This window comes from Chrysemys picta, chromosome 22, assembly GCF_011386835.1.
Source record: "Chrysemys picta bellii isolate R12L10 chromosome 22, ASM1138683v2, whole genome shotgun sequence".
Taxonomy (NCBI): domain Eukaryota; kingdom Metazoa; phylum Chordata; order Testudines; family Emydidae; genus Chrysemys; species Chrysemys picta.
This window is the reverse complement of record NC_088812.1, coordinates 4,672,307-4,698,259: the sequence shown is the minus strand read 5'-3', so window position 1 is coordinate 4,698,259 and position 25,953 is coordinate 4,672,307. Positions and strand designations below refer to the sequence as shown.

The following is a 25,953-nucleotide window of genomic DNA, read 5'->3' as shown; positions in this document are numbered from 1 at the left end:
ATGCCCAGGGTCTTACTCCTTGGACCAGCGGGTGCTGGAATCAATGCACCCAGGGAGAACCTCATATCACTTGGCAGAGAGAGCTGAGCAAAGGAGCAGCATTGGTGGGTTGTGAAGGGCGTCCCACTGGCCTGCTCTAGGAGATCATTGCAATGCTGGGTGAGAGGAAGATCCTCCAGGGATGATCAGGGAGTAGAAAAGTCCTTCTAGGAAGTCACAGAGCAATGATGGAATAAATTGACCTTCTCACTTCCTCGCCCTGCCAGATTCATAAGAACGGCCCTACTGGGTCAGACCAAAGGTCCATCTAGCCCAGTATCCTGTCTGCCGACAGTGGCCAATGCCAGGTGCCCCAGAAGGAATGAACAGAACAGGCAATCATCAAGTGATCCATCCCGTCGCCCACTCCCAGCTTCTGGGAAATATTTGTCCCGTTCATCTGTGATGGAATCAGTGGTGTTATGCTAGGGATGAATTTGGCCTAGGGACTTCTCCTTGGATGCATCCTAACCAGGATCCAAAATGAAAAGGGACGCTGCCTGAAGTTGAGGTCAGATTGCAGACTCATTGGGACGGACCCTGATTTCAGTTTCACTTGACTGCTGATTTCCAAAGTGGAGTCACTCCTGATTCACGCTGATCACAAGATCAGCAAGTCGCTCACCTTTTCCTACTGCTCTTCATTGTCTCTGAATGCTACTGTGCTTACTATGCTCTTGTCATTCCTTTCTAGCCGGAAGGGATGAGGATGAGCAAAACAATTAAGTCTGTCGTATTGGATCCATCTGCGAAAGGACCAGGTGAGTAGCCGCACTGCTTTGCGTTTACATGGCACCTTTCATCCTGAAGGTCTCAAAGAATTCCACAATCTATATCTAAGTGAGAGCATCTCTGTTTTTGGAGCCCTTGTATCTAACCCAAACCCTTAATCGAATCTGCAGAAAACTTCCCTGAAAAATTCTACCCTGGCATCTGATCGTGCGTGGTAGATTTCAGAGGGATTGGTTTCGTGTTGGCTGAGATGGAGGTCAAAATCAGGCTCATCACGGAAGACTAGAATCAGCGCTATGCAGAGCAATTCTGCTGCCACTGAAATGCAGCCGCCTCTGGCTGCCCCGTATTCATAGCTTCCTGGTTCCCATCTCAGCTGTCCCCTCCCTCCCTTTGCCCTAGCACGTCAGTGGATAGTGCAGGGCTCTATGAGCATTGTAGAGTGTTATTCAAGAACCAGCAGCAAAGCTCACCCGGCTGGACGGATGGCATTTCACTGTCTCTTCTCCTCGTCCTTCCTTTTCAGGGGGAGTCCAGGAAGAGAAGGTGAAAGCGGCAGATATAGACGACATGGTTCCAGACACAGAATCGGAGACCAAAGTCAGCATCCAAGGCAAGGGCCTCTGATGTGAAAGAGTTTTATGCTTTAGAAACAGAGTGAAGGGAGCAATGAATTCTTCTCTGGTAGCCACACTCGCAGGAGGTGGACCGATTACCCACCTGGTTCTGTTACAACTGTCTACGTGCACTATCGAGCATTAATGGCCAAGATACAGCAAAGTCATTGTCGGCGTGTGGCTAAGCAAGATACTCACAGGAGAGATGTGTGCAAAGAAATAAGGAGCACCCAGGGGGCAGCCTCTGTCTCTGGACAGGAAGGCCTAGTGGTTTGAGCCCTCGCTTAGTATTTAGGAAATGTAAGTTCAAGACCTTCCTTGGCCACAGACGTTCCTGGTGACTTTGGGCAGCACCCTTAGCCTATCTGTCTTTCAGCTCCCCATGTGGATAATAGCCCTTCCTTTAACCCCATTTAGCTTGACCAGCAAGGCCTGGAGTGAAGTAGCCTAGGAGGGCTTGATGAGAAATGCTCAGAGCATTGCGGGGACCTTGTCAGCACACAGGGCCTGGATCAGTTGTCGCTGGGTTAGGATCCAGCCTTCATGGGGTTTGGGTGTGCTCAGCACCGTGCCGGACTGAACTCTCAATCCGCCACTGCCCGCAGAGAGGTCTGTCTGTCTCTCTGTCCCCACCAGCGCCTGCTCTCGGTGCTCGAATTCACGCCGTGTTATTTCCTTGGCCAGGAAACCCTGTGACAATCATTGTCGAAAACTCCATCGACGGGGCCAACCTGAAGCACCTCATTGTGACGCCGTCTGGCTGTGGGGAACAGAATATGATTGGCATGACCCCCCCGGTCATTGCCACCATCTACCTGGACAGCACCGAGCAGTGGGAAAGGATTGGGGTGGAACGCAGGGCAGAAGCCATCAAGTTGATCATGCAAGGTAAGTACTTCTCATGCCAGACAGCAAATCCCTCTTCAGGCTCGCGTTAGGGACACAGGACTGGCCCCGAGGTCCATCTAGTCCAGTAGCCTGTCTCGGAGAGTGGCCAGTACCAAATGCTTCAGAAACCTCCCGTTAAGCACATTGGGCAATAGAGAATCCCGGGATCAGACAGGTAGCCTGGCACTCAGGGGACACCAGTTCAGTTCCCTGCTCTGCCACATACTCCTGGTGGGATGTTGGACAAGTCACTTAATTTCTCTGTGACTCCATTTCCAACCTTTTGCAAATGGGGAGAGTAGCAGTGCCCTGCTGGCAGGGGGGTTGTGAGGGTAGATGGCAGGAGCTCCGCAAACTCCCACCGGCACCTGGAGCGTGGCCCTGCTCCCACTCTGCCCCTCCCCACTCTGCTCCACCCCCACTCTGCCCCTCCCCCTGTGGGCCCACCCATGCTCTGTCCCGTGGCCCCGCCCCACTAGGTTTCTTCCCCAAGTCTTGCCCTTGCTCCATCTCCTCCCGCCCCCAATCTGCTGCTCACTCCTCTCCTCCCCCGTCACTTACCCATAAGGCAGGAAAAAAGTGGGAGGGGCCATGACCCCCGGCTCCCCCTGTTCCGGTGCCCCTGGTAGTTACAGTGAAGAATGTGAGGCACCCTGGTACTATGAGAATCGGGGCCAGATAAGCCCCTAAAATAGAGAGAGAATCTGCCTCCCACTTTAGGTCTCCTACTCCCTTTAGAGGTTGGTTTAAGACCTGAAGCATGAGGTTTAATATCCCTTCACCAGTGTACATCGGCATTAGTCATGATAACTCTGAATAGACCTTCATATGGAGACAAATGCCCAATCCCATTTTCAGTTCTGCTGGGCTTTTGGGCTCCTGTTCATTGCTGGCCTATGGCTGTTGTGCGGGAGATGGGATAGTCATGGGGTGGAGGCCATTCACCCACAGTTCAAATCCGTGTCAGGTTGGCACTTGGTAGCGAGGAACGATAGAGAATCTCATGACCATTGAGAGAACTTGGTAGGTTTCAGCCTAGCTCCTGAAAGAACAGGTGTCCCTTTAACTACACCGCAGGCCCCCTTGTGGGCTGCCTAAATTAGGCACGGAGTCTGAACTACAAACATCCCATCCATTAAGCTTTTACAATATGGGGAAACTGAGGCAGGCAGTGACTTGCCCAAGAGCACATCACGTAGTGAGTGACAGAACTGAGAACTGAACCTAGGAGTCCTAACTCACAGCACCTTGCTCCAAACACTAACCCACCCTCCCCTCCTGGAGCCTGGCATAGAACCCAGGCATCCCACCTCCCAGGTCGCCATACACTGTAATCACTTGGCCCCACTCCCACCCTGGAGGAAGGATTCATGCTGGTGAGGAACGGGGCAGTGCCCATGCCAATCGGCTTCCCCACCAGACAGCTTTCTGCCTTTGCTTCCCTTGAGTTGCTGTGCTGTGTCCCTCCTGCAGAAAAAGGGAGAGCCACACAACTCAGACAGCTGCGGCAGGGGTCACAGCTCTGACTTCATTTGCCTTACGCACGTAAAGCCTCATTAGACACTCACTAGACATTGCACAGCTCCTTCTTACTCTCCCTGTTTCAGGTTACACGCAGCAGATGGTTTACAAAAAACCCGACTTCTCATACGCCGCTTTCAAAGACCGACCAGCAAGCACTTGGTGAGGACAGTGGGTTTTCTGATGCACCCTCTTGATCAGCGTTAGCCTGACCCTACACATGCAATATGTCAGCCAGAGACAGTCAGTCTCCAGCCTAAAACCAGAGGGCAAAGGTCAACACACACAATGGGGAAAAAAGTACCCAATCCAACTCCCACAGATGGCAATGGAAAGACTTGCAAAGATGAGACAGGCACCTGGCAGGATTTACAAATGCACCTAAGCAGTGTAGGGGCTTAATTCCCTTTGAAAGTCAGTGGGAGTTGGGTGCCTAACTCACTTAGGCACTTTGGTAAATCCTGTTAGGTGCCTATTTGCACCGTTAGGTGCCTAAATACCTTGTAAATGTGGCCCCCGGTGATTTCAGTGACAGTTCAGTGTGGGTGAGCAGAGGGCTTGAGGGATAGGGAATGAATAAGGCAAAGATTTAGTCATGGGTATTTTTAGTAAAAGTCATGGACAGGCCACGGGCAATAAACAAAAATTCACGGCCTATGACCTGTCCATGAGTTTTACCAGCAATACCCCATCAGGGTGTCACATTCCTGACTAATTCTTAGCTGCTCCTAGGGTGCTGCTGCTCTGGGGGTCCCCGGGGTGCTGCTGCTGTGGGGGGTCCCTGCAGCGCCATTGCTCTGGGGGATTCCCGGGGGCTGACAGCTGGCTCCTGCTCCGGCGGCAGAGTCTGACTGCATCCGGCCGCCCGCTGTTCCGAGGCCCCTGGGGACTCTCTCCAACGGCCTCCGGGGCTGCTCCTGGGCCGTTGCTCCAGCCGCTGCTCAGACTGCCCCCAGGGTGGCCCTAAGGCCTGCTGCTGCCTTAGTAATGAACTCCAGGTCCTTTCAGTTTTAGGTGGCTAGTCTGTAGCCTGCTCAGACTAACCGTTACCATAGGCGCCAACTTTCCTCACCCCTGGCCCCGCCCCGACTCCACCCTTTCCCTGCCCCGCCCCTGTTCCAACCCCTTCCCCAAAGTCCCCGCCCCAACTTCACCCCCTCCTTGCCCCTATTGGACCTCTTCCCCAAATCCCTGCCCCAGCCGTGCCTCTTCCCTGAGTGCGCTGCGTTCCCCCTCTTCCCCCCATCTCCCAGTGCTTGCTGCATGAAACAACTGTTTCGCAGCGCAACCACTGGGAGCGAGGGGGAAAAAGCGGGTACGTGGTGCGCTCAGGGGAGGAGGCGGAGGTGAGCTGTGGCGGGGGGCGGGGAGCTGCTGGTGGGTACTAAGCACTCACCAATTTTTCCCCGTGGGTGCTCCAGCCCCAGAACACCCGCAGAGTCGGCACCTATGACCGTTCATTGGCTTGTGTGAAGTTGAGTTTGATGACTCTCCAGTCCAGTTCCCAGTGGCCAGCTGTCCACAGCGGGCCCCCAACCCCACCATCCTGGTCATACCACTGCAGGCGGCGAGAGCTCGGCACATCTCAAGTAGAGCCGGCCGTAATAGGGAGCAGTGTCTGGATGCGCTTTCCCAGACAAGCGGTGACATTTTCCCTAGCTCCTGCTCACTCAGGTTACCATAAACTGACCCACATGAACCTCACTCCATTTACTGCGGTGAAATGTCTCAACTGATACCTGTGTGCAGACGGTCCAGCTTTCACACTGAAGGCAATTCCGGGAAGGCAGGAGTGACCGTGATGTGATTGATTCTGCCCTCAGGCTGACGGCCTACGTGGCGAAGGTCTTTGCCATGGCTAAGAAACTGGTGCCCATTGAAAACCAAGTTATCTGTGGGGCAGTGAAATGGCTGATCCTGGAAAAGCAGAAACCAGATGGGGTCTTCCAAGAAGATGCCCCCGTAATCCATGGAGAGATGGTGGTACGTGTTTCCTTTGACTTTTACACACCGATCACTACCCACCTCAATCATCACAGCAACTTCTTGGTTCATAATTCAAAGGGACGTGTTACTGGGCTACATCCCAAAGTCTGTGCTCACGCAGACTGATCTCCTCTCTCTCTCTCCCATCAGTGGAACAACCCAGTGCAATTACCTGGGCAGCAGTGAATGGAGATTCAGGCCCAATGGGCCAGATTGTATCTATTTAGTCCTTAGTGGACTTCATGGAGTCTTTGGCAGTTCTCCCTTGTTGGGGGTAAACATTCTGCTGTGGGTAGATCATTTTTGGTTTTGTTGTTGTTTGGGGTTTAGGAGTGAAAGGGGGGGTCACTGTTGGAGTTAGGAGTGTCAGGGTTGGGATTTAGGGGTACCAGGATTTAGGGTGTCAGTGTTAAGGTTTATTAGGTAAAAGGGGGTGTGGGTGTCGGGCTTTTGCGGGTGTCAGTGTCAGGATTTTGGAGACTCAGTGTTAGGGTTTAGGTAGAAGGGGTGTTGGTGTCAGGATTTAGGGGGCATAAGTGTCAAGTTTTAGGGGTGTCAGGGTGGGGTTTGGGGTCTTGGTGTTCGGGTTTAGGGGCTGAAGGGATGTCAGGGTTTAGCAGAGGTGCTGGAACTAGGGGTGCATGGGGTGCTGCAACAACCCCTGGCTTCAAGTGGTTTCTATTATATACAGAGTTACAGTTTGGTTCAATGGCTCTCAGCACCCCCACTATAAACATTGTTCCAGCACCCCTGGGGTTTAGGGCTGTCAGTTTCTGAGTTTAAGGGGTCTGTGTGTTAGGGGTCTCAGTGTTAGGGTTTAGGGCAGAAGGGGGTGTCCATGTCTGGGTTTAGGGGATGTCCATGTGTGGGTTTATTAGATAGAAGGGGGTCAGGTTTGTTATGTGAGTGTTGTTCTCGGGTTGAGAGGTTGAAAGACGTCTCCAAAGGGGATAGTTTTGCAGCATTTACTAAAGACACTTAGTCTCTGGCCTGGCCTGATGTTCCCTGGGCATTGTCTCCCCACCCAACTCCCCTCGACTGAGAATGCCTTGTCCTCGCCTCTCATGCGTTTCATCCTGGGCTTAGTGAGAATGCAGCTGTCTTGGTGATTCACAGGCCAAAGTTGTCACTGGGGCTTGATCCATTAATGCACGGGAAGCTGCCTGGGAGCTAGTGGCAGGACCTGAGCATTGGCCTGGTGAGCTAAATTCTCTCACGCTGGTTCATTGCACGACAGGTGTTCGTTAGCCAACGGGAGGTTCAGCGATAGGTCTGGCCACGACTGAGAGTCCATTCTTGGGTAGCTTTCTAGGAAGCATGTGTTCTGCTATAATTTCCTATGCTGAGGGCCTGGGATTAATTCTTTCTTTTCATGGTACTCGGGGGACTTTCTTATCCCAAATCTGTCCTTTGCTCCCCTTTAGGGAGGGTACAAGGGTGCAGAGCCTGATGTCTCTTTAACGGCTTTTGTGCTGATTGCCTTGGAAGAGGCCAAGGACATCTGCAAGGATCAAGTCAACGTGAGTATCTCTGCATCGTATGTGCACTTCTATGTTCATACCCAGGTTTTCCCATCTTTCCATCCCCTATGAACCACGCCCCGTGGCATGTGGAATTTGCTGGGGAAGGAGCTAGTAAATCTGCATTGATTCATGCCATATGTAAATAAATAAAAAAAAACCTGTTTCCTCTAAGCTTATAGAAACAAAGCGTATAGGTCCAGAACATTCTAGGAGGTTAGTGAAAAATGAATCCACATACGGAATACCGGAATACTTCAAACTTTCCATTTCCCCCTTTTTCTTTAACAACAAACATAGCACCCCGAGCCCGGCACCCCCCACCCAAGCCGAGCCCTTCAGGTGGTTGCCTGGATTGCCTGCCCCTAAATCTGGCCCTGGTCTGTGGTATCAGACAGAAGCTGCAAGAGAGGAGGATGAGATGATGTGGTCGGCACATACTAAGAGGGGATGAAGAGAAGCATAGGTGCCAATTCCGTGGGTGTTCTGGTGCTCAAGCACCCATGGAAAAAAATAGGGGGTGCTCAGAACCCACCAGCCACACTGGTTCCGCCCCGGCTAGCCGCTGATCAGCTGTTTAGCAGGTCCCTGGGGCTGGCCACTGATCAGCAAGCGGCTGGCGGGAGGCGCTCCGAGGAGGGGACAGAAGAGGGAACGGCGGGCCGGGGGGGGGACTTTGAGGGAGGGGGCGGAGCAGGGACAGGAAGAGGTGGATAAATCATACATGCGAATCGTGCATCAAAGTGGTGAAATGGGCTACAAATGCAGTAAAAAATAAGGTATTCAAAAATTTAACAAATAGGGGGGGGGGACGCCAAAGACGCTCTGGGGCGCCATTTGGGCTAGGGCTGGCCCTGCCACAGACTTTGGTTTCACTCCTGATGACATTCTGCGTGTGGTCCAGAAATGTCCCCTTTCGCTGCCCTCAAATATCTCACTTCCATGTCTTCCTGCCTCCTCCGTCTTTCACCAGCACAAAATTCACTGTGAAATTAAACAAAGCTGGAAGCCACATGAATTCGTAATGTCTTAATGTAACCCACACACCTCCTGGTGTGGTGTCTGTCCCATCTAGTGGCACTAAGACCACTTAGAGAGAGATTAATGAGTCTGCTCTAGAGCTTTGGGCTTTTAGTTCATGCAGTAAAGGCTCATGCATTTAGCTCCCGAGGTCCCAGGTTCGATCCTGCCCACCGACGACCAGGGTCTGTCGGTGTTACATGAACACCACCCAAAACCTCAGCCTAACTCACGAGTTTGATTTTCCTTTTGTTTTCTTTGTCACCTCCTAGAGTTTGGAAGGCAGCATCAGCAAAGCCGCTGACTACTTAGCTGAAAGGTACCAGTCTCTAACCAGACCTTACACTGTGGCTCTTGCGTCCTATGCCTTAGCGATGGTGGGGACACTGAACACCGAGAAGGCGCTCATGAGAGCTTCGACAGGTAAATGAGGGCATCTTATCAAGTACTGGAAAGATGTGTCCAAGTCAGGATGGGGTTCAGGGAAGAAAAGCAAAGGAAGTTGGAGAGGGATTAATTTATGAGGAATGAATAACAGGCATAGATTTGTTCCTTTTGGCCAGATTTGAGATTGATCAGACTGGGTGTAAATCCAGAGTAACTCTCGTGGGTTGAGTGGAGTTACTCCACATTTACACCAGTGTGTCTGAGATCTGGATGTGGCAGAGATATATGGTATTACTTGTCCTCAGGAGGAATCGGAGAGCCCTGTACGTATATCTAAAGGATGTAAACCCCAAAGAGAAAGAGAGAAAAGAGTGGGTCAGGAGGATGTAACTGGATGAAACGGAACAAAGGGGAATTTCAGAGGATATAGAATAATATTGCCCGCAAGGAAAATGGAGTTTGCCGCATTGTTTGGGATAGTTAAAACAGGGCAGGACAAAGCTGTTGTCTAGATATAACAATGTTATGTTGAAAGGTGCCAGGTGGGTCTTTGATCCCCAAAGGGTCACAGACCTTGGCCATGTCTACAATGCAGGGACTAGAGTGGCACAGCTATGGTGCTGTAGCTATGCCGGTATCACCTCCTATTGTAGACGCAGACTGCACCCATGGAAGGGGTTTTCCATCTCTGTAGGGACTCCACCACCATGATCAACGGTAGCTAGGTCAACTGAAGCATTTTCCCATTGACTTAGCAGTGTCTGCACTAGGGGTTAGTTTGGCATAGCTATAGCACTCCGGAAGGGGGTGTGTGTGTAGATTTTTCACATGCCCTGAGTGACACAGCTATGACGACCTAAGTTTTAAGTGTAGACCAGGCCCTTGTTCAAGTTAATGGGTGTGTCAGACACTCTTTCAGACTTAGTGGAGCGAGCAATCAAGACTCTTTCTGTAGTAGACACAGCTAAAAACAATGGAGGGACTGCCCAAGGCACACAGCAGGTCAACAGCTAAGCCATGTGGGCTGAGGGGTTTCCCTGATTGCAAACACAGGGGCTAGTATGTTGGTTTTGCACCCTGTGCATTAGAGGCAGAAATCAGCTGAAAGGCTGGAGAAGTGTTATGAAACAAGCAGAAACTTGAGGCCTAGAACTCACTTCAGAGGCAGACTTGGGGATTTCTGAGCAAGGAAGTTACCTGCTGTTGGTTTCTCTTATGCTCAGGGCAGCGGGACTTTCTGTGCATTTTCGTAAGCAATCAGGTTTACACCAGAGAATATACCTGAGGCCTATCACCAATTCCTCATCCTAATAGAAACAGTCCTCCAAGACCCCAAGTATTGGGTAGCTGCTCAGCTCGAAAGGGGCAACAATCGGTTCGACTTACCGATCGTCCATGTGGAAAGTTGGGGAAGGAGTCAGGCGATGGTACGGTCCAGTCAGATCTGCTCAGAATAAGTGGGTGTTCTTGGGAAGAGTCCTTTAGCTCGCCTTCTTTGTTGCTGCCTAGGGGGAAATCGCTGGGAAGAGCGGAACGCCCGCACCTTCAACATTGAGGGCACCTCGTACGCCTTGCTGGCCTTGCTGAAAATGAAGAAGTATGAGTTGACTGGTCCCATAGTCAGATGGCTGAGAGAGCAGAACTACTACGGCGGGGGATATGGATCTACCCAAGTGAGTATGATCCTTATAATCCCGGGTATCCTTCCGAGACTGTTTTGTGGGAAGGCCTCCCATCAGAAGGGATGGGATTCTGATCACTTGAGTCATTGTAGAAAGCCCTGGAGAACGCCCAGTAGAGAACAATCCTGCATTGCCTGGGAGATGGGCAAAGTGACCTATCAGGTCTTTGCCTTTGTTAACCTAAGGCAGAGACCAGCACAGGAGCATGACTCAATCTTCTCACTAGAGGCTCCATCCTGCCAAGGTGATGGGTGTGAGCACATGCTTCTCTTTAAGACAGCGAGTTGTCCCCAGAGAGTCAATGGGCCTTCTCTTCCCATAGGCAGAAACTCACGCGTATCTGGACTCATTCTAGCATTTGTTTGTTTTTTGGCCATTGGTCTGGAGACAGGGTACCAGGCATGTAGGACAAATGGTCTGAGTCCATACGACAAAGCCATTGTTGAATCATGACTAATCTGAATTGATTTGGGTTTAATCCATCGCTAAGTAGAACTGTAAGGTTATGGTTTTTTGGATTCTTTTTTTTAAATTGTGCTTACAGGAGGCACTGGAGAGGATAAAAGCGCTACTGCTAGTGACAGCTAAATAAAGATGGAGTGTCTTTTCTCTACCTAAATGGATGCTACAAGCTCTGCTGGGAGTGGTCTGTATTTTGGAGTCACAGGCCATGTGTTCTATCCCTAACACTGTGCTGTGTGTGGCACGGATGTGTCTATATATGTAACCTACACACCTCCTGGGTGTGGTGCTCTGTTCCCTCTAGTGGCACTGAGACCACTTAGAGAGAGAGATTATTGCATCTGCTACAGCCTTAGCTAAGGGCCACATGGCTTTTAGCTCAGGCAATAGAGGCTCATGCATTTAGCAAGAGGTCCTGCGTTTGAGTCCCGGACAAGCCCCCACTTGTAATACCGATAGATCCCGGTCGTCGGTAGGCGGGATCGAACCTGGGACCTCTGGAGCTAAATGCATGAGCCTCTCCTGTATGAGCTAAAAGCCACGTGGCCCTTAGCTAAGGCTGTAGCACACTCATTAATCTCTCGCACTAAATGGTCTCGGTGCCACCAGGAGGTGTGTGGGTTACATATACATAGAAGGAGCCACTATCTTGTTGCGCTGTGTCCAGCTGACAATTGGCCCCTGTTAATAGCTAAGGGCAATGGGAAGCTAATTGACCATGTATGATTTATTTATTGACCATGGGTTCTATTCCTGGCTTGGCCACTGGCTTCCTGGGTGACTCTGGGAAAATTACTTCCCTGCCCTGTGCCTCCATTTCCCCATCTGTAAAATGGGGATAAAGATATTGTACTGCTTTGCAAAGTGCTTGGAGATCTACTGATGAAACACACGACAGAGGAGCCAGGTAATATTATCATATAACCCTTTGCGTGCGTGACACCCAGTGGAACCCTGGTGTTTTCTTTCATTATATTTTTGGTTCCTCTTCATTAAAGAGTCTCTTTAGAAGTTGTCAGATGTTCAGCGCAAGAGGACAATAAGGTGTAACCCTCTTGTCTTCCTCCTGGTGTTCTAGGCGACCATCATGGTGTTCCAGGCTCTTGCGCAGTACCAGATAGACGTTCCGCAGCACAAAGACCTGAATTTGGATGTTTCTATTCTCCTGCCGCGCCGTGCTAGTCCGATAAACTACAAAATCGTAAACCAGAATGCTCTGGTGGCCAGAACAGCAGAGGTATCATGCTTCTCTGTGTGATTAGTACAGATCACTGATTATAGAGAAAGGGCATTTGACTAGAACCTCCTATCTAAACCCTTTTGGGAGGGGGAGGGGAATTCATAGTCCCGGCACCAGATCCAAATGAATCCAGACTTTTGACTCAGATTTTTAAGACCAGAAGGGACCATTATGATCATCTCGTCTAACCTTCGGCATGACACAGGCCAGAGAACCTCACCTACTAATTTCTGAATCAAGCCCATAACTTCTAGCTGAGCTGTGAGATGTCTCTTAGGTAGATATCCAGTCTTAACTTAAAGACTTGAAGTGATGGAGAATCCACCACATCCTGTCAGTCCCTAGCTTCTAGGCAGTCAGGCCTGGTGGTTGGAGCTGGCTGTAGAGTCGGGACTGGGCCAAGGGCAATGCTGAAATCAGGGTCTGGGAACAAGCCGTGGGTCAGAATCCACAGACAAGCCAAATCAATTGCAGTCAGAGTCCGGTTGCAGGCCAACAGTCAAAGCCAGGTTGGAGTCAGTCCGCAGGCCTGGGAGGTCAGGAGGAGGATGCAGGCTGGAGTGGGTCTGTAACAGGGCTGGAGCAAGGTCAGAGCAGGGCACAGACGAGGCTGAAGTGGGCTGGAACAAGGCTCGGGCATGGCTGGGGCAGGAACAGGAACTGGATCAAGGGTAGGCCAGAAGCCTGGGGCGTCTGTAACTCTGCAAGGCCGGAGGAAGGTCCCTGGCTGACTAGAGCTGTTGTTCAGAGTAACTCACAGCTCTGATGGGGAGAGTGAAATACTTGTGCCTGGGGGTCTTCTGGCCTGGGCCCTGACCAGGGATAGTCACTGCAGGCTCCGTTGGAGGGGTGAGTCGCCGCAGCTGAGTGAGCAGCCCTGGGCTGGCTGGGGTTTGCCTCACACATCCCGAGGTAAATTGTTCCAGGGTTAGTGACCCGGAGTGTGTGGTTTTGAGCTGAATCCAGAAGTAGGAGGGGACGGGTTGCTATTTAGGCTTGGCTCTGGAGAAGCAATATGTCTGGAGATCAAAGAGTTACTGCCTGGGAGTGACCTTTTTTCTCCTTCATGCTATTGTCTCTGCAGAGTCCACCCAGCCCCTCCGGGTGAGTGACTGTCAATCTCACCAGCTTCATTTTCTTCATTAAATTCATTTGCCCTGTCTTTAAATAATAGTAATAATATAATAATTAATGAAGTACAAAAGAAAATTAAGCTTTGATCAACTTTACAGACCAAATGGAATGAAGACTTCACTGTGAAGGCAGAAGGGACTGGACAAGGGACCTTAACCGTAATGACGATCTATAATGCAAAGCTACGGGAGGATGAGTCTCAGTGTAAGAAGTTTGACCTGAGGGTATCGGTCGAAGAAGCCCGGGGTGGTAAGTAACCGCCTGTCTTTTCTCTTCTGAAGCTTGCTGTCAATCCTCAGATCTGGACAAATTTGGCTCAGTTACAGCAGTTTAAATCCAGAGTAACTCCATGGACAGCAGCGGATTGACACCAATGTGTAAACCAACCACCATCTCTGCAATCACATTCTTAACTTTGGAAAGTATTTTTGTGACGCTTCTTCAAACTCTACAAAATTATACCCATAGGGCAGGCACTAAAAAATATTTCCAGCTACTACATGTTCTAAGTTGCAACGAATGCAGGGTCATTCCAGATGAGGGAGCAGATGCTGCCTTCTCCCATCCCGGCACTTGTTAGCAGCAGAGTTGGAGCATCGGATGTGGATGGGAACACAGGCCAGCTACCCTGTGTATGGTCTCTCTCTAAAGTAGAGATGAGCCCATGCCAGGAAGTCTGGTTACAGACCCAAACTTCCAGTGAACACATTTCCGGACAGCATGGGTGTGAAATCAGCCTGGGACAGAAGTCAGGATTCTCAGCATCTAAAACACAAGCCTCTGTGGCTTGGGCTAAAGGAGTAATTTCCTTTAGCTGTGAATAGCTGATCGCTAGTTGCTAGGGCTGGCCAGTAGAGGGAGATATGACCACACATTAGACCAGTATAGGATAGAGGGATCCAGGGGTTTGGCACTGCTTTTACAGAAACAGGAGCCAGCCATAAATTGTTCTTAACTTTCCCAGCTGTCCAAGTTCACACCCACCGGCTCTGTCTGTTTCAGTTCCTCTTTCTGGTAACTCTAGACTATATTTCGTTTGTGCCACCCAGCTGGGAGAGGCTTTTTAGTTTGTGTGCCAGGGACGGGAAAAGTTTTTTATGGATTGCTGGAGGGGTGGGGAGGTTTATTGAGGGATTTTTAACACCTCCTGTAGGACCTGTTTAAGCCATGTTAGTGCATTTAAAAAACAAGAGGGTTTATTTGGCATGAAATTTACACTGAGATATTAATTTCTTTTCTCTTCTGCAATGTTTCTAGTTAAGAAGCCGGAAGGAGCGATGCGTTCAGTCTATATTAAAATCTGCATCAGGTGAGAACAATGCCCTTTAATGATAGATGATAAATAGATGGGCAGATGCAGTGGTAGATGGACAGATGAAGGGGGTAGTTGGAGAATCCTGGGCTATGAATTTTTCTATGGAATGGCCAAAAAAGTTATGATAAAGCAACAGGAGCTGGTGGAGTGATCACAAAATCAATGTTCAAGTGACGAATTCTGATCAAAAGTGTATTTTCTCTTCGCCTCGTTAGGTTCCTCGGTGTGGTTGATGCCACAATGTCCATCATCGATGTCTCCATGCTCACTGGCTTCTCACCGGACGTGGAGGATCTTAAGAGAGTACGTCAGTGTAATCTGAGAACAGGGAACGTAATAAACAATGCAGTGGCTCGGCTGGGGCTTTCAGATGAGAAAATCCAATGCAGCAGGTGAACAGTCAGGCTCCAGGGTTAAACGTGGAGGGAGACCAGAAGGTTGTAAGGACTGGTAACAGCTTTAGGAAACCGCAACCAGTTCTCTCCAGGTCGGTGATGGAATGTCATCTCTGTCGGGCAGTTTTGGGGGGCCAGTGAACAGTGGGGCCAGAGTTTTAAAAAAGTGACTTCCCTTTAGATCCTCTGACCTACATGGTGCAGAGTTATTTGGGCCTGGAGAACTGTGGATACAGAAAAAGAGGCTGCACAGAAAAGCCAGGCCCCGAAGGAGTCATTGCAGTGAATTGCTGCCCTGGTATAAAATGAGGGTGGATTATTAGGCAAACAAACCCAGGGATGTTTCCAGCATTGGTGTTATCCTCCTGCAGCTGCATAAAATCAGCCAGAATGCCAAACCAGAACTATAGTGTGCCCAGAGTTCCTGCTTGGCTTGTACTGAGCATGCTCAGTAACATCTACGGACACTGCTGCCCTCAGTCTGCCCCCCCCGCCCCCCGCCATCTGCAGGTACAGGTCATCTCTGGCTGCATACACAGTTCTTCATTTGTGCCAGGGCTGAGCCCCGGCACCTCTGGGCCTGGCAGTTCAGAGCCCCGGCACCTCTGGGCCTGGCAGTTCAGAGCCCCGGCACCTCTGGGCCTGGCAGTTCACAGCCCCGGCACCTCTGGGCCTGGCAGTTCAGAGCCCCGGCAACTCTGGGCTTGGCAGTTCACAGCCCCGGCACCTCTGGGCTTGGCAGTTCACAGCCCCGGCACCTCTGGGCCTGGCAGTTCAGAGCCCCGGCACCTCTGGGCCTGGCAGTTCAGAGCCCCGGCACCTCTGGGCTTGGCAGTTCAGAGCCCCGGCACCTCTGGGCCTGGCAGTTCAGAGCCCCGGCACCTCTGGGCCTGGCAGTTCAGAGCCCCGGCACCTCTGGGCCTGGCAGTTCAGAGCCCCGGCACCTCTGGGCCTGGCAGTTCAGAGCCCCGGCACCTCTGGGCCTGGCAGTTCAGAGCCCCGGCACTTCTGGGCCTGGCAGTTCACAGCCCCGGCACCTCTGGGTTTGCTGCTTCAGTTATGAAAGTAAAAAAAAAATTTGCTTGAGCCCCGGCATCTCTTTCATGACAAATGTAATGTATGTACGCTGTGCATACGTACACTGTGGGCACTGAACCTGGGACCTTTATCATGAAAAGCACAATTGTTTCCGCGAGAGTACCAGCTCCCTTAGCTGTGGATAGGGTTGCCAACTTTCTAATCACACAAAACCCAACACCCTTGCCCCACCCCTTCCGTGAGGCCCTGCCCCTGCCTCGCCCCTTCTCCAACATCTGACCCCACGCTCACTCCATGCCCCCGCCCTCGTTGCTCACTCTCCTGCCCCCTCACTCACTTTCACCGGGCTGGGGCAAGGTGGTTGTGGTGCGGGAGGGGGCGATGGCTCTGACTGGGGGTGCGGGCTCCAGAGTGGGGCCCACAAATGAAGTGTTCAGGGTGCGGGAGGAGGTTCTGGGCTGGGGTATGGGGTTGGGGTGCAGGGAACGGGTTAGGGCTCTGGCTGGGGATGCAGGCTCTAGGTTGGGGCTGGGGCCGAGGAGTTTGGGGTGCAGGAGAAGGCTCAGGGCTGGGGCAAGAGGTTGGTGAGCTGGAGGGGATGAGGGGTGTGGGCTCTGGGAGGGAGTTAGGGTGTGGGAGGGGTTTCTGACCTGGGTAGGGGGTTGAGGTGTGGGAGGGGGTTCATGGTGCGGGCTCCAACCAGGCAGCACTTCCCTCAGGCGGCTCCTGGAAGCGGTGACATGTTCCCCCGGCTCCTCAGCGGAGTGGCCATGGGGCTCTGCTCGCTGCCCGCACCTGCGGGCACCGCCCCTGCAGCTCCCATTGGCCGCAGTTCCTGGCCAATGGGAGCTGCGGAGCTGTCGCTCGGGACAGGGTCAGTGCGCGGAGCCCCTGTGTCCGCTCCTGTGCCTAAGGGTCGAACATGCTGGTTGCTTCCGGGAGATGTGCGGAGCAAGACAGGCAGGGAACCTGCCTTTGCCCCGCTGTGCTGCTGACTGGAGCGGCCAGGGTCCCTTTTCGACCAGGTGTTCTGCTCAAAAACCAGCCACCTGGCAACCCTAGCTGTTGAATAAATAGCAGGCTAGTATCCTCCATGCAGATCCTATCATGGGAGACGTGATCACAAGCACGACATCACTGAGTCACGTAGTGAGATGGTGGGGTTTTTTCGCCCAGCTGCAGGACTTTCACAGAGACGCTGCCTTACCCACGATGCCTCTTGCTTTTTCTTATTCTCATTTAGCTTTCCCAAGGGGTCGACAGATACATTTCCAAGTATGAAATCGACAAAGCCCCGTCCGACAGAGGCAACCTCATGATCTACCTGGACAAGGTAAAGACTCGACAAGGGGCTTCTCTGATCCTGTGTTAATTTCATGGGCTCCTGATGATCCAAACTGCTCTCCCAGATACACCCTGGCATCCCCGCAGACGTCAGCAAGTTGACAAACTGCAACCCATGGCCAAATTTGACTCACTGGTCCAGATTCAGGCTTTCCACTAGGAACAACTGAATGGGCCAGATCCTCAGCTGGTGTATATGGATGTAGGTCCATTGACTTCAGTGGGAAATGCAGAATCTGATATAAAGGCTGAATTTTCTTCTCTGTGTCATTCACTTCTTCTTTCCTTTGACTTCTCTAGGTCTTCTTTCCTCCACCTCCCTCACTTTCTCTTTGCCCTCTTCTTTCCCCAACATCTCCCTTTCTTTTATTCTTTTTCATTCTCTCTCTTCCATCCAGCCACCATTCGGCCTAAGCAATCCTGTTATTTCCCCCGCACCCAGGTTTCTCACAGAGAGGATGAATGCCTGCGGTTTAAAGCTCACCAGTTTTTCGAAGTTGGTCTCATTCAGCCGGCATCCGTCACAGTCTACGACTATTACAGCATAGGTAACCGATCGCAGCTCTCCTCACCATTCAAGGCACCATGGCTTCAAATTCTGCTCTGGGTTACATTGGTATCATTACCTCTTGCAGTCTTTTGCCGCAGTACTTAGGTATCATTATCCCCGTGTCACAGAGGGGATGCACTGAGATGTTGAGAGACTTGCTCTCAGGTAAGCCCTAGACAGCTAGTAGCACAGCTGGGAGCAGATTGCCAGTTCAGAGCTCTAAGTACAGCTTCCGCACACACAGTCCCCTCCCACCACTGGAAATAGAACCCAGGCGTCCTGAATCCCCATCTCCTGCTCTACACTAGCTCATGCTCTCTTCTTGACTTTTCCAGATTACTGTACCCCTTTCAGGAGTCGGATTTGCCGTGCGTATCCCAAGTTTCACCTCACTTAGAAATGACTTACTTTCAAAATCAGACATAAAAATACGAAAGTGTCCCAGCCACACTAGTACTGACAAATTGCTGACTTCCTCATTTTTTACCATGTAATTATGAAATAAATCAATTGGAATATAAATATTGTACTTACATTTCAGTGTGAGACGTGAGCCTGTTTTCACTTATGAGCCTGGTCATTTGGTGGCTGGAGAGCGGCCGCTGCCGGCCAGTTCCCAGCTCTCAAGGCAGCGCCGCTGCCAGCAGCAGCGCAGACGTTAGGGTAACGTGCTATGATATTGCCACCCTTACTTGTGCGCTGCTGCTGGCGGGAGCGCTGCCTTCAGAGCTGAGCGGCCAGAGAACAGTGGCTGCTGGCTGAGGCGTTCATGTTGTTGGAGGCGAATGAGGACTTTTCGATCCTGCTCCCATCCCGCCCCACAATATCTACTCCCACTCCCACCCGCTCCTGCATTGTTTGTTGAATTTTTATCTCACTCCTGCTATTATGGCAACGGGCCCTGCGGGATCCCAGTCCCACTGCAGGGCTCTAGATCCTGTGGTAAAACTAGGCAAATATCTAGATAAGTTAACATAACCCTGGGGTACCGCTGGGATATGTGTCCCCCTGGTTGAGAACTACTGGACTAGAACACAGGGGTTTTAGACTCATAGACTTTAAGGCCGGATGGGACCATCCTGATCATCTAGTCTGACTTCCTGGCCACCTCCCACTTCCTCCTGTTCTAATATTACTCCATGCTGGAAGTATATGGTCACGCTCATCGCCTTAACACACCCATGCAAAGGCAGACAAAATAATAAGGGGAACCTCCGACTACAGGCAATAATTATCCTACTTGCCATCTCCCCCCGTTTTACCTCCAGTGGTGAATTTGCTGCTAGTGTGATTAAGAGGGTGTCTCCAACAAGCACCATTCCATCATTTCAAGTTGATGGTTTCCTATAGCTAAGAAAGTCGTTCCCACAGACTGCTGTTCCCTTCCCCAGGGGCACCCAGTGGGACTTCTGCTTGAGTAAGGGCTTCAGGGTTGTCTCCTAGGTGCTGTAAACCGCGGCTGTTGTTCTGCGGGAGGGGGAATGATCCGTGTCTTTGATCTTTCTCTAGATGATCGGTGCACCAAGTTCTACCACCCGTCTAAGCAGAGCGGGCTCTTCAGTAAGATCTGTCACGGGGAAGTCTGCCGCTGTGCAGAAGGTAAGGAGAGTCCTGTCTCTGCTTACACCTCTGGTGGGGGCTCCCCTGTCAGCTTTACCAGCAAACGTGCAGTCCCAGGGCCCCCCAGCATCAGCCCTCTCCATTGCCGATCTGGGCCCTCCTTCCCTGTGGGCTCTGGGTGATTCTCACGTGCGCTACAGGCTCATGGCAGCCACAGGCAGGATGGTCTCTGGGTCTGTCCCCCAGCCTGGAGCTCTGACTCTTGGCCGGCTGTGTCCCTGCTACACACCACCACATACGGGAATGGTGGGACCAGGGTCGAGGTGAGGACACCCCAATATGGGAATATGTGGGGGATGCATCCCCACATGAACTCATGCACGCCTGGGGAGGTGAGGCAAGAGAGGACCCAGAAGAGACTGAAGGGTCTGGGACCGGGCCAGGGAGTGGAACCCAGAGGGGCTGGAATGGGCCTTGGAGGAGGTAGGAACCCCCGGGACCCACCTTCCCAGCCTGAAGCCTGCTCCTCACCCCTGCAGAGTCTCAATATCTTCCTTCACGCCCTCTCCTATCCCTTCTCCCCGGCATTCACAGGATTGCCTCATTTAGATCGCCTCACCCCCTGCAACCTACCCCTCCATCCCTTGTTTCTTCTTTTACCGTGCCCCATAGCACTGGCGCTGACTTTTATTTTTCCTGGTGGGTGCTCCACCCCCACTCCGCCCCTTCCCCCAAGACCCCACCCCCGCTCTGCCACTTCCTGTCCCCACTCTGCCCCCTCCTGCGAGGCCCCTGCCAGCTGCTCTCCGCCGAATGCCTCCCAACAGCTGCCAAACAGCTGATCAGCAGCCCCGTTGAATGGCTGTGGCTGGTGGATGCTGAGACCTCCCTGTTTTTTTTCCATGGATGCTTGAGCCCCAGAGCACCCACGGCGTTGGCGCCTATGTCCCATAACATGATGCGTGGTTGGCTTCATGGCCACTCCCTTGTCGGAGGAGGTGGGCCTGTCACTGTTTGGGTTAGCGCGGCTCACCCAGGATTCAAATAGATGGGCACCTGTGGGTCACTAATAACAGAGCTGAAACTATGGTCTCCCTTGGTGATTCTCTACCCATCTTCCTTCCCCATAGAAAGCTGCTTCATGCAGCAGAAGCTAGAGGGTCCCATCACCCTGAACAAGCGAATGGAGGAAGCCTGCGAACCTGGAGTGGATTATGGTAAATCTGTGATTTGGATCTGCGGAGTCTTTCTCCATGAGGAGGGCGCAGAGACAGGGTTCGGAATTCGATTTGGATTGTAAAGTTTGCCTTTGGGGCTGAATCAGGGGTAAGGTCTGGATCTGCTGGGGCAGAAACCTCATGAGATTTTGGGGCCTTAAACTCCCAGAAATGAACAAGCTCAGATGACTGTTTAAGATTCAGTCTAGCTCTAAGTATGTATCTACCCCCCATTTCCCTAGTATCTGAGCACTTCACAATCTTTAATGTGTTTATCCTCACAACCTCCTGTGAGGCAGGGCAGTGCCATTATCCCCGTTGTACAAAAGGGGAAACTGAGGCATGGAGCGACTAAGTTACTTGCCCAAGGTCACGCAGCAAGTCTGTGGTGGAGCAGGGAAATGAACCCAGGTCTCCAGCTATCGCTCTCACCATGGGACCATCTTTCTCACAGCCAGTTTGGGGAGTCAGTTACACACTGAATTCTCTACAGAAAAGTATTGCAGACCTTCAACTGGTGTTTTGTATGTCTTCCTTTTTTTTAAGTGTATAAAACCAGGCTTGTTAGCAGTGAAGAAGTGGGCGGTTCTGACTACTACACCATGAAAATTTTGGAAATCATTAAAACAGGTAAGAGCCCCCCTTCTGCAATCAGGTGCAATTTCTTTGAATGGCCTTTGGGATAAAGGCCGGCATAAGAGCTATTTCTATTAGCCAGTAGGGTTACCATTCGTCCGGATTTACCCGGACATGTCCTCCTTTTCGCGCTAAAAATAGCGTCCGGGGGGAATTTGTAAAGCACTCACAATGTCCGGGATTTCCCCCTCCCCCGGCAGAGCGAGTGGCTGGGAGGGCTGCAGAAAAATCCCGGGCTGGACTCCTGAGCAGCTGTAGAGGAGCCGGAGCCGCCCTGCATTCTGAGTTGGCCTCTCCTGCAACCCGGTCCGGCAGCACTGTGCAGGGCCAGGGACCGGGTTTTGTTGTGCAGGGCCAGGGACTGGGTTTTGTTGTGCTGGGGAGCTCAGCCACGTGTCCGGCTCGGCTGCACAGAGCCCAACACTCTGTTCTGAGCAGCAGGGTAAGGAGGTCAGGGGGCAGGAAGGTTCTGGAGGTGGCAGTCAAGAAACGGGGGGGGGCTTTTTGGGGGGAGTGGAGAAAGTTTTGGGCAGTCAGGGTACAGGTAGGGGGTAGGGTCCTGGGGGGCAGTTGGGGGGGGTCTTAGGAGGGGGCAGTTAGGGGACAAGGAACAGGGAGGCTTAGGGGTGGGGTTCTGGAGGGCAGTTAGGAGCAGGGGTCCCAGGAAGGGGCAGTCAGGGGACAAGGAGCAGGGGGGTGGGGAGCTGGGAGTTCTGGGGGGGGGCTGTCAGGGGGCAGGAGTGGGGAGAGGGATCGGAGCAGTCAGGGGACAGGGAGCAGAGAGGTTTAGATGGGTTGGGAGTTCTGGGGGGGGGCTGTCAAGGGGGCAGGAGTGGGGAGAGGGATCGGAGCAGTCAGGGGACAGGGAGCAGAGAGGTTTAGATGGGTTGGGAGTTCTGGGGGGGGGGCTGTCAGGGGGCAGGAGTGGGGAGAGGGATCGGAGCAGTCAGGGGACAGGGAGCAGAGAGGTTTAGATGGGTTGGGAGTTCTGGGGGGGGCTGTCAAGGGGGCAGGAGTGGGGAGAGGGATCGGAGCAGTCAGGGGACAGGGAGCAGAGAGGTTTAGATGGGTTGGGAGTTCTGGGGGGGGCTGTCAGGGGGCAGGAGTGCGGAGAGGGATCGGAGCAGTCAGGGGACAGGGAGCAGAGGGGTTTAGATGGGTTGGGAGTTCTGGGGGGGGGCTGTCAGGGGGTGGGGAGTGGTTGGATGGGGCGTGGGAGTCCCAGGGGTCTGTCTGGGGGTGGGGGTGTGGATAAGGGTTGGGGCAGTCAGGAGACAAGAGGCAGGGAGGCTTAGATAGGGAGTGGAGTCCTGGGGGGCAGGGGTCCCAGGAGGGGGCAGTCAGGGGACAAGGAACGGGGGGAGGGTTGGGGGTTCTGGGGGGGCGGGAAGTGGGAGGGGCAGGGGCGGGGCTAGGGCGGGGCTCCTCCCGTCCTCTTTTTTGCTTGCTGAAATATGGTAACCCTATTAGCCAGGGGAAGTGCTAAAGCAAAGCTAATCTAGTCTCATGCTCCAGGGCATTAACCTATCGCCACAAGGGGACAAGAAAGAATTTGCTCAACCCACCGAGGCAGCCATGCCACGAAGAGGCAGACAAAATAACAGGGGGGAACCTCTCCCTGTGGTCAGCCTGGCACAATTGGCCAGTTTCATGAAGGGCTTTTTCAACCTTCCTCTGAAGCAATTGGCATTGGCCATTGTGGGAGTCAAGATCCCAGACTTGGGGCCCTTTGGCCCAAGCTGCTATAGGGGAGGTGGAGTCTCTCTTCCTCAATGCTGAGTTTTATAAATCGATATAAAGGCAAAGTAAGCAGGGATCTAACTGATCTCAAAGCGGCTTCACTCACTGGGAGCTGATATGACTGTTCTAATTATTTGAATTACCTGAGATTAGGGGCCCCTTGTGCTAAGCACTGGACATACCCAGATACAACCCCTGCCTTGACGAGGTTACAATCTAAATGGACACTGGGTGGATTTATTAGCCCCATTTCACGGGTGGGGAATTGAGTCACAGGGAGATCGAGTGACTTGTGCAGGGTCACACCAGGAGTCTGTGGCAGAAACAGGAGCTGAGGCCTGACCTCTTCAGGCCCAGCCCGGTGCCGCAACCACAAGACGGTCCTTCCTGTCTCCAATGACTGCTGGAGCTTCAGTGACTGGTTATCATAGCAGTCACACTGGGGCTGAATTTGTACTGAAGTCTCAAGAGAACACCTAGGAGTCTCCTCTTCTCTGTTCCTTTCATCTTCATCCCTCTCCACCCCGTATTATTTCCTCCTCACTCTACTCTTATGTGTGACGTCTGTTTTCACCTTCCCCCGCGTTCCCAGGGACTGATGAAAATCCACAAGGGAAAACCCGCCAATTCATCAGTCACATAAAATGCAGGGAGTCTCTGAGGCTGGAGCGTAACAAAGACTACTTGATCTGGGGACTCAGCACCGACTTGTGGCCCAGGAAAGCTGAGTAAGTAGCCTCCTGTGGTTACCCTGCGTTAGTCAGTTTCAAGCAGACACGCCCTTAACTAATTACCCATCTATTTTAGGTACCTATCAGGCCCCCATTACTGTACTTTCTGAGAGCCTCACAATATCGAATGTATTTATTCTCACTACGGGAGGCAGGGCAGCGTTATTACCCTCATTTAATGGATGGGTAAACTGAGGCACAGACAGCCTAAGGTCCAGGTCCTCAAAGGTATTGAGGCACCTAACTCCTACGGACTGGCCTTAGGCGACCTCTCCAAAGTAGGAAGTTTCTGGAATTGCAGGGAATTGAATCCAGGTTCGCCTCGTAGTCTAACCCTGGACCACCATTCCTCACAGGGGCTACCCAACTATTTCACCAGCACAAATCACATTGTCAGTGCTATTTCATGGTCCCTGCATCCAGCCACAGTTGTTCTTAAATCACTTAGGTTTAAACTGGGTGGAAATATACATAATTAGGGTAGAAACTGCACCTAAAAATGAGCTTCAGCAACAAAAATGCAGCTCACAGAGGCTAAAAGTTTCATCCTCATGCTGTATCTGGAGCATTGCATGCTGGGATCTGTAGTCTCTGGGCAGGACCTATGAGAGGGGAGGCAACCCACTGTTTCTCTGGAAGTCAGATGTGGCCCTTAAGCATTGGTGGAGTGTGAACTGCCTGTTTGGGGAGGCTAGATCCCAGCCTTGCTTGTTCTCCACAGAATATCAGGGTTGGAAGGGACCTCAGGAGGTCATCTAGTCCAAGCCCCTGCTCAAAGCAGGGCCAATCCCCAAGTAGATTTTTGCCCCAGATCCCTAAATGGCCCCCTCAAGGACTGAATTCAGAACCCTGGGTTTTGCAGGCCAATGCTCAAACCACTGAGCTATCCCTCCCTCCTGCTGGAGCCCCAAGCCCACCACCACGGCTGCCAGCCCCCCTGCCCCAGCCCCGGGCCACTCTGGCCAACCTGAGCGCCCCCAGGCCTGAAGTGTTGGGTGCCGCAGCCCCAGCGTCCCCAGCCCCGGAGAACCAGGTGCTACGGCCCCAGTGCCCCCTGCCCAGGAGCGCAGTGTGCTGCAGCCCCAGCGCCTCAAGCGCCACCAGCCCTGGAGCACCAGGGAGCCCCAGTGCTGGGAGGCCTCATCACCTGGGGCACCCAACCGCCTCAAGTCCCAAGCCACAGGCCAGCCCGTGCTAGCCCCAGCCCCAGCCCCAGCCCCAGCCCCAGCCCCAGCCCCCTTGGAGAAGAGGAGCAGCCTGCATGGGCTGTGGCCGGGAAGAAGCGGCGAGAAGCAGGATGGGGTTCGGGATGGAGAATGAGTGGGGCCACGCCTGGCTGTTTGAGGAGACTCAGCCTCCCTTGGCCAGCCATACCCGCTGCCCATGCCCTTAGGCAAACCCGGCTGCCCCTAAGGAACTGAGCAAACAAGTTGGACAAATGTGGTGCTTCATTGCTCACCCTTCTGCCTGTCCGTCCCAGGCTATCCTACATCATTGGCAAGGACACCTGGATCGAGAAGTGGCCCAACGAGGAAGATTGCCAGGAGCCGGATTTCCAGAGCCTCTGCCAGGAATTCCTTGAGTTCTCTGAAGCCATGACCATGTTTGGCTGCCCAACCTAAACTTGGACCCAGCTTTCCCAGCCGCCCCCGGGGGACAGTTTGAGCTGAGACGGAGCATAACACTCAGGTGGAGACATCTCCACTCAGAGTCCCAATGCTGCTGACACTCGCCACTAGCCCTGTCCTCTTCGGGGGTTTTGCTCTCTTTTCTTCTTATTGTTTCTATATATATATAAAAGGCTGATTTCTTACCCTGGCCTGCTGTGTGACTTTTTACCAATCTTTACATGGTCTGCAATATAGTTTTATAAGTAACCAGCTACTAGGATCATGGGTGCATGAGAAACACCTTAAAATAGATTAGGATGGACAAGAATGAATGGGTGGCTAGATACACATGGATGGATATTTGGGAGCAAATCTTCTGTACCTATGTGTGCCTAGAGTGATCTCACAACCCGTTTTGGCCGGGACAGTCCCTTTTCTCAGCTCTGTCCCGGCTGGCACCATGGAGGTACACAGACACTCTCCACCAAAATCCACAGCACCACCAGATGCCCCGGCCGAACAGAATTCTGAGCAGGCGGAAGTAATCTTAGATCAAGAGGCAGCTCCTGCTACCTGTAACTCCTTCTCG

The 25,953-nt window shown here is 52.4% G+C and overlaps 1 protein-coding gene across 1 annotated transcript in view; it reads left to right on the top strand.

Annotated features, from left to right (window-relative positions):
* Positions 1–25,567, top strand: part of LOC101931940 (complement C3-like) — a 54,199-nt gene extending 28,632 nt beyond the window's left edge. Inside the window, exons 22-40 of the mRNA XM_065576279.1 lie at positions 734–800; positions 1,298–1,384; positions 2,073–2,276; positions 3,884–3,959; positions 5,621–5,780; positions 7,208–7,303; positions 8,596–8,746; positions 10,220–10,383; positions 11,933–12,091; positions 13,327–13,477; positions 14,486–14,537; positions 14,759–14,846; positions 17,220–17,309; positions 17,763–17,868; positions 19,380–19,469; positions 20,561–20,647; positions 21,194–21,277; positions 23,616–23,751; positions 25,235–25,567. Of these exons, the coding sequence (XP_065432351.1) occupies positions 734–800; positions 1,298–1,384; positions 2,073–2,276; positions 3,884–3,959; positions 5,621–5,780; positions 7,208–7,303; positions 8,596–8,746; positions 10,220–10,383; positions 11,933–12,091; positions 13,327–13,477; positions 14,486–14,537; positions 14,759–14,846; positions 17,220–17,309; positions 17,763–17,868; positions 19,380–19,469; positions 20,561–20,647; positions 21,194–21,277; positions 23,616–23,751; positions 25,235–25,376 (2,190 nt within the window). The 3' untranslated portion in view covers positions 25,377–25,567. The remainder of the gene's footprint in view (positions 1–733; positions 801–1,297; positions 1,385–2,072; positions 2,277–3,883; positions 3,960–5,620; positions 5,781–7,207; positions 7,304–8,595; positions 8,747–10,219; positions 10,384–11,932; positions 12,092–13,326; positions 13,478–14,485; positions 14,538–14,758; positions 14,847–17,219; positions 17,310–17,762; positions 17,869–19,379; positions 19,470–20,560; positions 20,648–21,193; positions 21,278–23,615; positions 23,752–25,234) is intronic.
* The last annotated feature ends 386 nt before the right edge of the window (positions 25,568–25,953 follow it).